General features: G+C 35.8%; 1 protein-coding gene across 3 annotated transcripts in view; it reads left to right on the top strand.

Moving 5' to 3' along the window:
- Nucleotides 1-16,005, top strand: part of RGS7 (regulator of G protein signaling 7) — a 283,492-nt gene that overhangs the window by 149,996 nt on the left and 117,491 nt on the right. For all 3 annotated transcript variants that reach the window (XM_085298265.1, XM_085298266.1, XM_085298267.1), the window contains exon 3: nt 4,218-4,314. In XM_085298265.1, the coding sequence (XP_085154391.1) occupies nt 4,218-4,314 (97 nt within the window). The remainder of the gene's footprint in view (nt 1-4,217; nt 4,315-16,005) is intronic.

Genomic DNA, 16,005 nt, shown 5'->3' on the forward strand with positions numbered 1-16,005 from the left:
CAGTTCTGCATGAATGGAAAAAATCCTGAAATCTTTGATATAGGGATGTCAAGTTATTTCATTTCTACATGCTTGATTTAGAAAAGGAGTTGACAGCGCTGCTGACCTGGGATGATTTGCTTTAGTTCAGCGCACAGCACTGAAATGTTTTCCCTGGGGAGCAGTTTGCTGGGAGCTGTGCCTGTTGGTGCAGCCTCGTGGGGGTTGTAGTTCCCGTGTTTCGTGCTTCTTTCCTCCTCCGTCAGGCGGACCGACTGAGGAGCTGAGCAAAAGTCCCGTGATTCCCAGGTTTTAGGCAGCTCTCAGGTGGCACCGTGATGATTCAATTAAAGCAGGCGATTGCGATGAATCTTGGCATGTTTAGTCCAGGCAAAGAGCAGCCCACATGGGAAGAAGAGTGAATCTGAGGTTCCTGAAGAGCATCTCTGCTGAAGTAGTCTAGCCGTTCATATAGAGATAGATTTTTCCCTCACTGAACCACAGTAGAATACTTTCTTCCAAATTTTCTGTATCTTGAGCATTTGCAGGCTTTGTTTTAAAAAAAAATAGAAGAAAAAGAAATTTAAAAAGGTCTAGAGAAGCTTGTTGGGTAGTGTAAGATATTGTTACATATTGTAACTTGCTGCACGTTGTAACAACTTTGGATCAGAGATAGTGTTCTACTAGGCAAGAGCTCCTTTATCCTGTAGCCTTTCTCGGACAGGATCTTGCTACCCTCTTTCTCTGTTATCAAAGAGTGAAGTCTTTGAAAAAAATTGGACAAAGTCCTCCTATGTCAAGACCAAGACTTCAGATTTCTTCACAAGGAGATGACAAGTGAAGTTGTAAATACTAATACTATATTTTAAGTTTGGTTTGAATTGCGTATGCATCACAAGGTTAGTGAGGCTTTTTCGAGATTAGAATTCGCTCACTGTAACAGACAAATGGCCAGTTATTTTACGYATACAGTTAACTAAACTTTAGTGGAAGCCTTGCATTACTTTCATACAGTGATGACTGAAAAGCAGCAAGAGAGATGCTTATGCATCCTTTTCACATGCACGCTGGGCTTTGCAGAGTGATCAGGTGGCAGTTGTGGTTTATGGCATTTCTTTGCTTTGTTTTTTTTTTTGGGGGGGGGGGAGGAGGATTTTGTAAAAAGGTTTAGGGCTAAAAAAGATCGCAATGCGCTGTCAAAGCCACTCCAGTTTCACCAGGTAAGCAGATAGTAAAGGAACCATGAAAACATCATTCTGAGGCAAAATGAGGGAGCTTATATTTCACTTATGAGCATCAGGTCAGGTGACTCAGAAGCAAACAGTGACACATCAGGAAGGAAAATTACTGTATCAGGCAGCAGCTTACGTTTCCCAGATTAGACTGCTTGAGCAAAATTAGACGAGGATTTTATTTTATCACCCTAATTAAACTGTTCTGCCCATTTCATTGTTTTAGGTCATTGTTGATGAATGATGGCAAAGCGCCTTGAGTGCTGTTTCCCAAATACAATTAAATGAGGACATAATGTTTTGCAGTGGAAGAGATTATACATTTGCTGAATTTAAAGCAGACAAAAAAGAAATATAGGCTACGTATACTAGAAGTTCAGCTGTGCACATACATACGTTGGATTAGATGTTTTCAGATCTTTAATTGGAGTGTTCTTTTATCTGCACATCATTTTCTTCGGCTCTTATGTTTAACAGTTCAGATGACTGCAAAACAGTATTCTTTTCTTTTTGTGCAAGTTGAGACAAGACAAATAAGACTTTTCAGTCTGACTAATCACACAGAGAATCTTCTATAACTAATTAGGAACCAGGTGTTGTGTTATGGCTTGTTTTAGAACATGCTCACTCATTTATACAGTTATCTTTGTACACCGAATAAATAAGCGATGTGTGGTGTGTAAGCTGCCTTCTGCACAGAGGGTGTTTGCTGCTAGCATGGAACAATATTCTGAGCTAGAAGGGAAGGAGAAGGTGTAATTTTGCAAAGCAGCCATCCTAGTTCTCACTTCGCTAATCAAAATGAGAGAATTCCCCAAGAGCTACAATCTGAGTTAGGTCTTCTACACGTTAGATTGAGTCTGTGAAGCAAGTTTAGGAAAACAAACATGAATGTCAGTTAACATTTTATTCTGTATGCTCTCAAAAGATTAATTCCTGAGAGCACTAGGAACACTATGCCTGGCATGTCTGTACTCTTGTGCAGTCCCAAGAGAGAGGCGATGGATGACGTGTCACTCCTTGTAAAACTATGTTCTACATGTGGGTCCTGCAATTGTAGTAGTCCTTATTGTAGTGTAAATATACCTATATCATGTTGCCTTAATACAAATTGTCATCTAAACTCTGTTTCAGTGTAGCATACATTATTATTCACCCTGTAGTTCCAGAAATATTCCCGTAGGCTTACACTATATGTATGGAATTTATTATCAAATTTACTTCTGTTTCTGTACAAGGTCCGTGGAAAGGTATTCACCTGAATCTGAATTGACATCTTTTTCATTTAGGAGCTCATTTAAGGCAGACTCCAAGTTGAATTTAGAAGGTGTTGAAACAGACCTTCACTTATTGTGTGGATAATAAATGTAAGGACAGATTTCATTTCATAGATAACAGTTTTGGTACATTGTTGATAGCCTTATCATCTATTTAAATAATTAGAATTCCATTGCAGATGAAAGTCATGAATGGACTCAATATTTGACTGATGATTACAATGAACGTTAGTTCCCTTCTTCAGAATTACGTTTGTATATTGCTTAATGGTGAGCAATAGACTCCGTCTTCCAGCTCTGTGCTGTACTAACAATATCTGTTTTTTGCGTGTACTTTTTGTGTTGGACTCTGCTACTGGATTTGTGTTCCTTGCTTTATTAATGTATGCTCCATATGTACATGGCGCATATGAACCACCAAACATTCTCTGTACAAACTGTTTTTTCCATGAACAGTGAAATTAATAGATTTTAGTTTTATTTTTGGTATAAATATTTGTTCTTCACTCCTATATATACCACTCAGGGTCCCAACTCACTCTCCCTTTCCTGACTGTATACCACCCACCCCCGGGGCAAATTAATTCATAGCTGTAAGTATCTAGTGCCATATGTATGTTGATTTGAGTCATGTGGCCTCTGCAGAAAAAAAGTGCGTGACAGAATTTTGTCTGATGTTCACTAACTTTTTTTTCAATGCCATTCAGCCATAAACTTTTGATGAATGGTTCAGGCACTTAAATGGGGAACAGAGGGAAGATAGGACAATGTTTTAAGATTTGACTAATAAAATAAAAGGCACAGTCTTGCAAAGACCTATTTTTTATAGAGTATGTTGGTGACTGAAGGAATGAAGAGGAGTGGTAGTAATTCATTTTATCAAATTGCATTTTGTATTGTAAGAAGGCTAAATATTTGGAGAAAGATAGAACTTACCTAATCAGTAAGTTTCAGTCTTGAAATGTGCAAGAATAAAAACTGGTGTTTTCTGCCACTGAGACCCACTTCTTTGCATTCTACAATAAAACAACTTTCTCATAGTTCACCTGAAACTAAAAGGCCTTTGGTTTGGATTTGAATTACGAAAGTTGCAGACCAATTTAGCCTGGAAAACTGAATGGAAAAAATTGGCTAATGCATACGGAAGTATCGAAAAGTATAATAAAAAGTTTTTAAACCATTTTTATATCCACCCCATTGCTAATAAAAACCCTATGTTTCTGACTCTGCTCTCTCCAGGGATGCAAAATTGTACCATGTTGTAATTTCTTGTTTTGCTCTTCTCAAAAGAACAGAGGGAATGTTTGCTTTGAACTTAAAAGCTCCACTTTTGTTTTGAACATTTTGAGAACTGTATCGGTCATCTAGAAGACTGCATGAGTCTGTTTTACTTTTATATTTGGTAAAATACCAATAACATAATCAAATGTGAAGTTTTATATTCAGCAGTAGTTTTTTAACTACTTCAAAACTAAATCCCTCTGTTTTGCCTCAGTATTTCTTTCTCAAGAGACTTTGGAGCATAAACATTGCTTTACTGTTGTCCATGAATGAAATACTTCCAATTATTTATTCTACTCAACAAAAATAGACAATATTAATTGAAAAAAAATTTACAAGAGTGGGCCTTTCATTCTGAGATTGATATAGGAGTTCTTAGAGAATTTTTTTAGGAAGTAATTCTGGATTTCTTTATTCTTTTTCTTTTATTTTCTTTCTCTGTGTTCAGATGGAAGACGTCATAGCCCGCATGCAAGATGAGAAAAATGGAATTCCTATTCGTACAGTCAAAAGTTTTCTTTCCAAGATCCCCAGTGTCTTTTCTGGTAAGAGTCAAAGTAAATTTTGTACTATCTAGAGCTCCCTTTCTACTTGATGTAAAGGAATGTTCAAATGGCAAAGATGTTTAACAGAGTGCTATGGGGAATCCACAGTCATCTGATCTGGAGGAGACATTGACTATCCTTTGAATACTTATTAAAGAGAAATTTTGGGGGAAGGAGTATATTTCTCACATTGGAGTGGATTTTTACACAGATATTTTAGTACAGTAAGCCAATAGAATACTAAATTTACTGCAGAAAGTCCATTATCTGAAGATGGCAGTATTTTTATTGCAGAGTTTCTGCATTTCAGATTTAAATTTAATCTGTTTTCATGGCAAGTATAATGAGTTTAGTTTCTAGGGCAGTATATGAAAATAAGAACTACCATAGCAACAGCACAGAAAGAAAATCATAGCTGCACTCAGTAACTGATATGGAATTGTGGTTGAAGACCTTCAATACAACATTTATAAACTACTTGTGTAGATAGCTGCCTGTGCCCAAAAGCTGAGACTGAGGTATCTATGGTGATTTGCAAAGCATCTGTGAACTTCATAGCTGATTCAAGTCAGTATTATGGAATGCACAGAAATATGTTAATTTATTTTTAATTAACTGGTATAATTTATGTATTTGCTTATATATTTATATATTCTTTTACATTTTTATATTTGTATATATTTATTTTTAATGGTACCAAAGACTGCAGAGCTCCTTTGAGATAGGTGCCATTGTTGAACCAATATTTCCCATACTTTGGTCAGCCTGGTAAACAGTTGCAGATTCTGTAATGGAAAAGGTAATCCTTACATAGAAATGTACTGTCTAGAATAGCTATAAGAATTCTATACTTTCAACTTTTGGAATGCTTTTGCTAGTGATTGTCTGGCACAAAGAGAGAAGGATGTTAAGAAAGAACAACACTCTTCATGATTTTAAAAACTACTTGTACAAAAACTAGTCTATGAAGAATGGACCTTTATTTCCCATAAATTAGTACAGCACGGCATCCTATTATATGATCCATATTAATTATTAATTATTTCTCTATGCCTTATATTGGATGATGTGGATTGGACAGACTACCCTAATTTGTCTATCAGAAGACATTTTTTCCCCAAATTTTTTTTTTACTGGAATAGACAACATACAAGTTGTGCTAGAATATATATATGAGCACACACACATATATATATGTGTATATAGATATGTATGTGTGCGTGTGTGTATGTGTGTCAGTACATAGCATTCAAAGATGTAATGAATTATTTAAATAATATGAGACATTAATTTCAACAACTTTGGGGGGGGGAAGAAGAAGCATAGTTGCGTTCGTTTTCCCCTTTCTAGATTTTCTCTCTTAAATACTATGGCAGTAATGGACAGCACTGGCACAGGTTGCCCAGAGAGGTTGTGGAGTCTCCTTCTCTGGAGATATTCAAAACCGGCCTGGATGCAACCCTGTCTAACATGCTCTAGGTGACCCTGCTGAGCAGGGAGGTCGGACTGGATGATCTCCAGAGGTCCCTTCCAACCTTACCCATTCTGTGATTCTCTGTGTTAATTTTTACTGCGTAAGACTAAAAACCCCATCAAAACAGCACAATTGTTATTTTATTTAATTTTTACTTTCCTGTCAGTCCTCACAGGTTTTCACTTTTTGCGATGTATGCTCTGCTCTGTGGCATTATATGAAAGCTGAAGGGCTGAACGCATGACTTTGTAAAATTAATATATATATAAAAAAATATATATACAGATATGGCTCTGTCTTCTGGATGGAATCTGAACTCTTCAAAGCTTCCTGTTGACAGTAGTGGGTTTTCTTCAATGTAATAGGTGTTTGTGTATGTGTAATGAATGCATTTCACCTCAAACTCAAAACTTTTTATTGCTATGAAGCATTAGAATGCTCGGCAAAAATCATGATGGTAATCTTGAAAATGTCGGTGCATGCAGATTTCTTGTATGGCAGTCATTGATAGGTTATAATACTGCTAATACCCACAGAAGCATCCAAGAAGGTAAAATTTTTTAGTTAGAAAGTGTGTTGTGTATATATACATGTGTGTGTGTGTGTGTGTATTTTTAAATATATATTATATGCAGCTATATGTGCAGAATAATGTCCAGTAGAAATTGGAATGAAACTTTACAACTGTTTGTTTGTGGAGAGAAGCAAAACCTACAGGTCTACCAGAGTTAAGTCATACTTAAGCTCATGTTTATGTTTATATATTAGAAAATTCTATGAGAGTCATTTAAACAGCTTGTAAAAATTAAGGTGAATCCATAAATGTCTGTAAGATTGAGTCTTATGGACTAACATTATAAGCACCCTGTTATAAAAGCAGAAGAGATATTTCTGTTTACTTACTGATTCCAAAGGCAGTAAATGAAAGACTATCTCAGACATCATTCACTTTTTAATACAGAATTACTGACTGTATCCTTTTAAAGTTTGAATGCATTTACAAAATCAGCCTGGTGAATAGTATCTGGATCTGACCTTTTAATAGAATGTTGTGATTCTAATAAATGGAATGATGTGATTCTATTATCTCATTTACTGAGTCATTCCTTAAATGTTTTTACAATAAAATATCCAAAAAGAGAAATATTTCAACTACAGATAATTCTCTATAGGCTATAAACATTGTGGTACTTCAGAAGAGCCCCCAAATAATGGTAAGTTAAAGATTATTTCACCTTTTGAAATTCTGAGAAATAGGTGAATTATTTCATTTTATATTTCATGTGCTCATACAGAGCAAACACATTGCTTGATGTTGATGTCACATTTGTTTTTAAGTAAGAACAAGCTGCTTGAATTCAAAATCACAATTTTTGTTCAATTTCTTTCTTAGAATCTTTCAAAAATAAATCAGTTTATTTTGCATGGTTAAAATATACTTAAAATGAGTTTGCAAGCTATTTGATTAAAAAGAAAATACAAAACCACAGATTCTATTTATATTTGTGCCCACACTTAGGAGTGCATCAGATTGACTGTAAGCAGCAAATTTATCTATAGTGTGAACTCACTAGAGTTGGTGAATTGCAGACTAGTTTGGACAATAACATGTAAATCTCCTGAATTCAGGAGGTGAAATGGTTTATGAAACAAAATCATGCCTGGACTGAGCTAATATATGCCCCATAAGCCAAAGCATGGAAAGAATGAGTAAAAACAATTTTGTTGTCTTATCCTTATTCTATACCTTATTCTTCGGTACAGGAAGACTTTTTCAGAATAATATTAATGATTTTAATGATACTCATGTGAGTTCTTCTGCCAGATAAAATGACTGCAAATAACTGTGGTTAACAGCTTAGTGTGTTACAAAGTGTATAAAAGAAATGATGGGACATAATATATGTATTAATAAACAAACATTGAAGAGGGAAAAATGCATCCTTTGCTAGTTTCAAGTGAGATTCAGCATGAAAGAATCAATGAAGTGTTGTGCCCTTGGGTATTAACTTCTCTGACTTTTGCTGCCTGCAAACCTGTTATGCTGGTCAGCAAGCATCTGTGGTGCATTTTACTAGTCTTGTGAGAAACAAGAATAAACATTGAACACCCTATAATCCTTCTGCAGTATAGCTTGTTGGATCTGATGAGTTAATGGTTTCATTACATTCAAAGATTATTTTACACTAAGATCTTTATGATTCACTGTTGCAGAACAGATATTACACAGTCTCCATGCCAGCTATTTTTTTTTTAATTTAAGCCCAAACAACTACTTCTTGTATTTTTTTAAGATAATATTTCCATACTGACTCATCCTGACACCAGCTGAATGCCTTCTGGGGCCATTGTCACAATATACTGTATGCCTATTAGGATTTCAGCCAAAAATGTTTTTGTAACAGACCCTAGCCTGTATGGAGTCTTGCTGAATCACCTCATCCAGCCAGTGCTTATGATGATAAGTTCAATTAAGTCTTTGAATTGAGAGAATTTACACTATGCTATAGCAGATGGTCTTCGTAGAGATGGTTCATTTCAAGCTGAGTTCCCCATGATCTTCCTTGCAAGTAGGCTCAGAGTAGGTGCAACAATTAGATGAATATGCATGAGTAAGTATCTTTGTAGAAAACAGGTTAATATAATTATGTACCCTTGTACACTACTGGCTGAAACCAGATCTACTAGATTATAGTTTAAGTCCTAACTGGTCACTGTTAATGAAAATCCTGTTGGAAATTATAAAATTGTTTTAGTCTAACTGCTTAAGAATATAAGCAACCTTATGGTGTAAACTAACGTTATTCAAGGAACAGCTTCCTATCTTTGAGAGCAGAATAATCTATTTTTATTGTGAGTCTTATAGTCTACTTACCGTCATACAAATTATAATCATCTGGAATGTGGAAATCCTTGATGGCCACGGGATTTGTCTTTGACCGTCTTCAAGTTCATCTTCCTGTTTGCAGTCTGTATAGTGAGTGTTTCCCACGAAACAGATGCAGCCTGCCAGTTATATACCAATATTCCATCATGGAAAGTTCTTCTGGATTTCTTTATGCACCATTAGTTATGTCTGGGTCATTTAACTTCTTCTTTAGTAGCTACCTGGTCTCTTGATCATCTTGATTTTCTACCAAAAAAAAAAGGGGGGGGGGGGGGGGCAAAACAGAGACCCTGGTAAGACTATGTAAAAAAAAGGCTCAACAACAAAACATGCCAAAATCTGAATTCACTGAAAAAAAACATACATGGAAATCTTCATGGAGAGAGGCTGCATTCAGCAATACTGATGGATAAGTTAGAGGGACTATTACACACATGAGATGATGCAAAGATCAGTGATTCTCATTTTAGAAAAACTATTGTTTTCTGTTTTATTGTACAACAGAATGCAGCTATTAGGTTTTCTTGAGTATTTGGTTTGATTCATTGGAGCATCTAGCATGGACTAGGTTATTCCCATGCTTCAGTGTAGTTTTCTGCTAATCACCACAAGGGTTGTGTAACATGTATTAACATGTTTTGTTAATTGACATTAACATGTAATAAAATGTATTGAGGATTTAGTGACAGCATGGTAATCTAAAGAAATTATTGACGGATAAGGCTAGTCAGCTACTAAGGTTACTGTAGAGTCTTCCACAGGCTTCTACTTATATTCTTGATTTGAAGAAATGGGAAGAAAATCACTGATTTTCAAGTTCACAGTTAGGAGGCCATAGAGTAAGCACTACACTTCCACATAATTTCTGAATGAGTCCAGTGTAAAATGAGGACACATGATATAAATTGGCAGTGTAAGGTAAAAGTTTGTTACATCCTTCACCATAAAATATTATCTATGATGCTCTTCAAACTTAAAACTGGTCAACTAGGAAAAGAGCTTTTCAAAAAGTGCGTTGTTATAAAAGTGCATCCTCTGCCAGAGCCTGAGCTTTCTCTGAAATGGACTGATTATCAAATGATCTGGAAGTTTCTTGAGAGAGGGACTGAGTCATAGTTTTTTCAGTAACTTCAAGCATATTATTACAACTCTGGGCCCTTAAGGCTGTATTTGCATTTGTCAGTGCCATTGTTTCCTCTGTTGTTCTTGAGAAATCTGAATGTTTGTCCTTTAATGCCAAAATTTTAATTATCCCTTTCTATGGATCCAAGTCAGTTTCTATGATTAACCCTGATGACCACGGTCATGGGCACTCAATTTTCAGAAGGCACATATTTAAAACAGTGGTTGATGGCTGACTAGATTGCAGTGATACAGGACCCCCCATATGCCTGCAATCTGTACTCTAAAGGTGAAGTCATAAAAATGTTGTTCATCTGATGTATATTGTGGCTTTGATTTGAAAGTTTAAAGGCTCCAAGGAAAAAAAGTAGGCAGGAGAGATTGCTCTTTCTATGCAATTATGCGTTTTGATTAACAAAAAAGGGCTTGTAGTTTTTGTCTTTATGGTTTTAAAATGTTTTGGAGAAGTGGAAAAGCCAGTTTATATAGACATCATGCCAGTCAACAACAATAATTGCATGAAGATTGTCATATGCAGTTTTTGCTAACACTAATTAGACCATTAGAAATAAAAGGAAGGCAATTTGCCTGGGACACGGTTCACCATTAGGCCTATAAATGGATAAAAAAACCTTATTTGAAATGATAAATTTGAGAAGTCTGACATATGAATCATAAGGATTAGAAGGAGCTCTAAAATATCATCTTCATTTTTGCTATGGAAAAACTGCAAGTAATTCCAGAGTTTTGCTATTCACCTCACTTTCAAGCAGAAAGAAGCATTCAGAGTTTACAGATAAGGCACTGCAACAGTTGAGGTTTTTTTTGTGTGTATCTTTCAGGAGTGGGTATGATTTTTTGGTCACTGATAGTACTGAAAGCTTCATTTATTAATCAGAACACGGATATTTCATGAAGACAGAGATCCTGACACAGTGGTTCCCTATAGTCATTATAGAATACCAGCCTGACTGGTATTCTGCGGTATAAGTCTCTAAAATATATAGTACTTGGGTATGTTTGATGATGAATGTGATGGGGAAAAAATGAATAAAATCTATGGAGAATGTACCACTTTGAGTGAGTTGTAAGCATACATGAGGGACATTGTTTTCTCTTTTTATTGAAGAAAAGGGGAGAAGACAGACATATGATAAATGTAAGTTCAATTAAAGAATACATGTAGAGATAGAATTAAAAAAATTAAAGCATGTTCATACTGGTTGTTACTGTTTGTTGAGTGGCTAACTATTAATATTTGGATATGTTGCTTTGCTTGCAAGCCCAGAAAGTATAAGGGTAGCATGCAGAGAGATGACATTAGATCCTTAATGAAGGAGTTGTTTAGTGTATAACAGCTCATCTGAAATGGAAAGGAGCCACAGCTTGAACCAACAATGATAGAAGGAGATGAGCAGAAGGATGGTTTATAACATCCCCTTTTGAATCAAAGGGAAGATGAAAGGATTCATTTACCTTTCCCAGGAAAATATACATGTGAAGTCTTTAGTTCTTTCTCATTTCCAGACATAAGGCTGATGTGCTTTGCCATATAGAGATTGCATTTACACCATCTTAGAAAATATATTCCAATTACATGAATTGGGTCATATTTTTATTTGTCTTTCCTCCTGATCTCAGAACATACCTATTTCTCTTCTGCCTGGGAAATCTTTAAGGTAATGAGATGTTGTACTTTGAATGGTGAACGCATTCATGTTGTTGTTAATTACCAACCTTTGTTTAAGCACTGGTAGTTGCTTGGTAGTTTTCTTGGTAAAAAACAGAGCATTTGTCTTTAAACATAAAATAAAAAATCCTCCTCAAAAGAAGGATGGCAGTCTCGGTAGACAGGCCAGAGATCTTGAAAGACCCCAGAGGAAAGCATTGTCATGGTAGCTAATCTCACCCACAAATTATAGGTGGATGAGCCCAAGGTATGAATCACAGAAGCTGCCTGCAACAACAGTATTGCTATATAGAGGCAGGCAGCAAAAAATAAAGAACAGTGGGAATTGAATGACTCAGGAGACTAATAACAAAAAGAGAGTGTTTCATCTGTCATTAGTTTTGATCTTGCCCAGCTAAGTAATGATAGAAAGTTGTTAGCATCTGATGACTGTTCAGTGTGGCATGTGAAATGAGCCAATAAGTTTATCCACTTCCGTACTGGAGATTACCTACCTCAAAAGAAAAGATAAAAGAAAAAAACTCTACTACTTGGATTGATAGAAAAGACGCAAAGCATAACACCTCAGTCATCTGGTACCTTTGAAGCAAAGTAATACCGCAATATATGTAAACACAAGGATTTGGGGAAATTTCCATTTTTGATACCTTTTCCAGGATAGATTAACCATGTAGGGGAAGCCAAGATCCCCATCTCCCCAGTCCCTGATTTTATGGATTTTTTTTTTTTAATTTGGGGTCTCCAGTGCTGATTCAGTGACAGTTTCTACATTCTTGTAGAATTCCATTCCTTCATTCCTCCATTCCTTCATTGCCTTTTCCCTCATTTACCTACAGGTTTAATGTAATGGTAGAATCATTACTGGATTCTTTAAGCCAAATCAGCCTTGTGTAAGTCTACACAATCTCATTATTTGCAGGCAGAACCTTAAGTGTTGCCACTGTGCAAGCTCACTGCCTTGATCAGCCTCCAGTGTAAAGGTTTTGAGGAAAAGATTTATGTCAGTACTGCAGTGACAAAAGCTGGCCCATGCCCTCTGTTATGCAGTTTCAGAAAGGTGGATATGACCAGAGAGTTGCCAATCTCCAATTTCACTTTTCAAAGCAGAACTTTTGGAATAATAAGTTAATAATCCAACATTCCGTACTAGTAGTTATTTTGAAGATAAAGCACCAATATCTCCTATGTGTTCTTTTCATTCATCATTTTATCAAGGAATGACTGGTTTGGCTTCAAGTGTTTGTAGTCTTTCATGGGTTGATACTTTTCAGGACAAGGCTTGTTCTCTCATTTATTGATATCATGTTAATGAGTTGTAGAGTCACGAGTAGAATAGGTTGGCTTAGTGGTGGCATAAGACTGGGACATGCAGTCATCTTGAAGTATTGAGATAATTAATTGATTAATGAGTGTTCTCATTTAAGCTACCAAAGTAGGTATTTTGATGGTCTCTGCATACCTTCACTTCACAATTTCTGTTTCTGTTTATTTGCCTATCATCTGCCTTGACCTTATATCACTGGGATTGTAAATGTGGCCAGAAAAAGGTATTCTGAAGCTGCTTAAAACTTGACAGTTTTTTTATTTTGTTGAAATCAACTTAATGATGGCGTTAAACTTCTCAAAATGTCCATGTGACAATTGGTAAGCTTTGAACAAGTAAAAGCTGAATGCTGTTACTCACCTGAAATGAAGAGTGAATGAAAGAAGTCAAAAACAGTTTCCAGTAATTTTAGTGCTCAAAAGTGATTTTCCTCTCCATTTTTATTATAAGTTTGGCATGTGTTGATACAAGACCTTTAATAAATCACTGTCAAAGTTAAAAATTTTCAGAATGTGAAAGAAGTTTCATTGGTTGTTTAAGCAGAACACCAGAAATCTCATTTAAAAGTTATTGCTTCCTCCTAATAAAACAACAAAAAATACTCATGTGTTTGTCTTTCAGTTCAGTGGTGATTGCCATTGGGAGCTTTAGTAAAGAGAAGAAAATACAGTAATGAGAGTCTGAGGCAATTTTGCAAAATTATTCTAGGAGACTAATATATACTGAAAAGCCATTGAAAAGTCTTTTACAGTAATCTATGTGCAAAACAGACATCATAAATGTCAGTTCTCTTAAAGCTAGTAGATAGTAAAGCTTACTTTCACACACAATTACAAAGGAAATAGGTCCAGAAGTCATGCACTGATGGGCAAAAAATCTTAATAATTTTTCTCGTGTTGTGAGGTGGGAGGTAAACAAGATTGTCCATCTTTCTCTTGTTGTTCCTCCCCTTCATGTACACAGTTTGAATTAGATGATCTTCTGTTTCACAAATGCTGAATAAGGCCTTAACGCTCAGCATGTTTCCGTGGAAATAGCTGTGGGGTTTGTTGATCTTAGATACAAATTTGTTCCTAACTTTTCCTAGTAGTTTGCTTTGTCATGAAAATAATTCTCTTCCTTTCTTGCATCTTCTCTCTCCTAGGCTCTTCATGCCTAAATTTTTGCCAATGCTTTTGTGGAAAGGGTTTGCACCTTTGAAGTATTGGTACTTCTGAGAGGAGTGTGGATAAACCTACTGCCTTTATTATGGCCAGAATATTTACCAGGGTTATTGCCTTTCAACACCCAGTCTCCAAAGGCTGAACATCAGTAAAGTCCCTGGAAACTGTGGGGTGCAGATAGAGTCCTGAGTTAGTCTTGCATCAACCTGAAATTAACAGGAGTTCAGCAGCACTTCAGAGCTCCACTTTAGCTAGTTCGCCGTTTTGCTGGCATAGTAGCACCAGTTTACAACTGTGTTTTGTTATGCTATAGTTATGCTATAGTTATACCAGGAAAAATGACTCGTAGTTACACAGGAAATACTCCCCCCGACAGACACACACGCAGGCATGCACACACACAAACGTACATATGTATGTCATATATATTTGTCCAGGAAATGGTGCAAAATATATAAGCTTTAAAGAACCTTTTTGGCTGAGATATGAATCGACTTTAGTAGTGATTAATAGCATAGGTGCATAATCAAAACCTCATAGAAAAATGAGAGCTAGAATATGTCTAAGAAAGAGGCACTGTACAGAACTGTATTCAAGGGTTCTGTGCAGATGGTTTTCCTTCCCAGATATCTCTCTGAAATCTCTTAGGAAGAGGTTGATGTTATTGATGTTACAGAGCAATGGTTAGAACCAATGAAATAAGGAACGGTGAGAATTTCTAGGCCCCCTGTGTTTTAAATAGTTGTTTTAAATAGAAAGGAGAGCAAAGTATAATACTTGACTCCATCAGTTTACAAGATGCTTTTGTGAGAACAAAGCTGTTTGTATAAATCACACTGCAGTGTTTTATCAGAGCAGTTTGGGGTATGCCAGAAGAGAAGTATTTTCCGAGAAGGAAGAGCTGCAACTCTGTTTGCCATCACTGATTTCTGAGTCAGGGTGGAAATTTGATCCTCATGTTAAGAACGAGGAGAGGAAGTGTGTAGCTGAAGACAATGAAATCACAACATGAAGTCCTTGCTGAATGTTAGTAATAGTTTTACCAGAAGATGAAATCTCTTCCAGGATATACGTGATATATGTTTTCTAGAAACTGTCCCAGAAACGAACATCCACTGAAAGCAAAAAGAAGAAAAGCCCAATCTAATTCTTTCAGGGTCAACTATCCATTGTCTTGCCAAAAATCAAACCCCTGCCATAGCTTCCAGGACTTGTAAATGTAATTTTGTATGAATGTAATGTAATCCTAGAGCTAGAACAATAATTTTTTAGGATTTGATCCTGAATATATGGTAACCTAGAGTGGAATGGAATAATTACAGGTAATATCTATGTAAAAGCCTGTAATTAGGCAGGTTCTGTAATTGTTTTATAAATACATCATACAATAGATATTATTACAATTACATTGTGGAGTACGCTTTGAAAAATATCCAATGTTATACATTATATAGCATTGTATGCTGTTGTCTAATAGTGTGTTTTTGGTTGACTGGTAAATATTTATTACGTGCTTATGGGAAACAATATAGATATTTGATAGGATTTGTTGGTACCAGGTACAAATTATCCATTGTTTAAATAGAGGCATCCTACTAAGCTTAATTCAGTGTAAATAATATGTTTTTTAAGTGCTCTTTCATTTTTGGTTTTTAGATGATACAAATACACCTAGAATAGTAATCTCCTATTCCTGTTAAATGATTGTGTTTATATTGCCTGTAAATCTACCCTTTTAAAGTGATTTGAAACCTTTAAATGAAATGTGTACATGCAAAAAGATGGTAGGGCTGTATTTGCAGATTGTGAGCTGCTATTTTTACAGACAGATATAGTTGGCCAGCAGTGAAAATAAACTAATTAAAATTGTTCCCCCGAGAATATGTCCCTTACACAAGAAATCAAGGTAGCAGAGTTTACAAGATGACTTTTGATACAGCTTCTAGTTCTGTTTTCAGCTATAAAAAAGGACTTTGTCACTGCAGTTGCGTCAGAAGAGTTCAGACTTGTCTTAGCTAAAAGATGGCAAGG

Source organism: Rhea americana, unplaced genomic scaffold, assembly GCF_003343005.1.
Source record: "Rhea americana isolate MKP2758 unplaced genomic scaffold, rheAme1 scaffold_137, whole genome shotgun sequence".
Classification (NCBI taxonomy): domain Eukaryota; kingdom Metazoa; phylum Chordata; class Aves; order Rheiformes; family Rheidae; genus Rhea; species Rhea americana.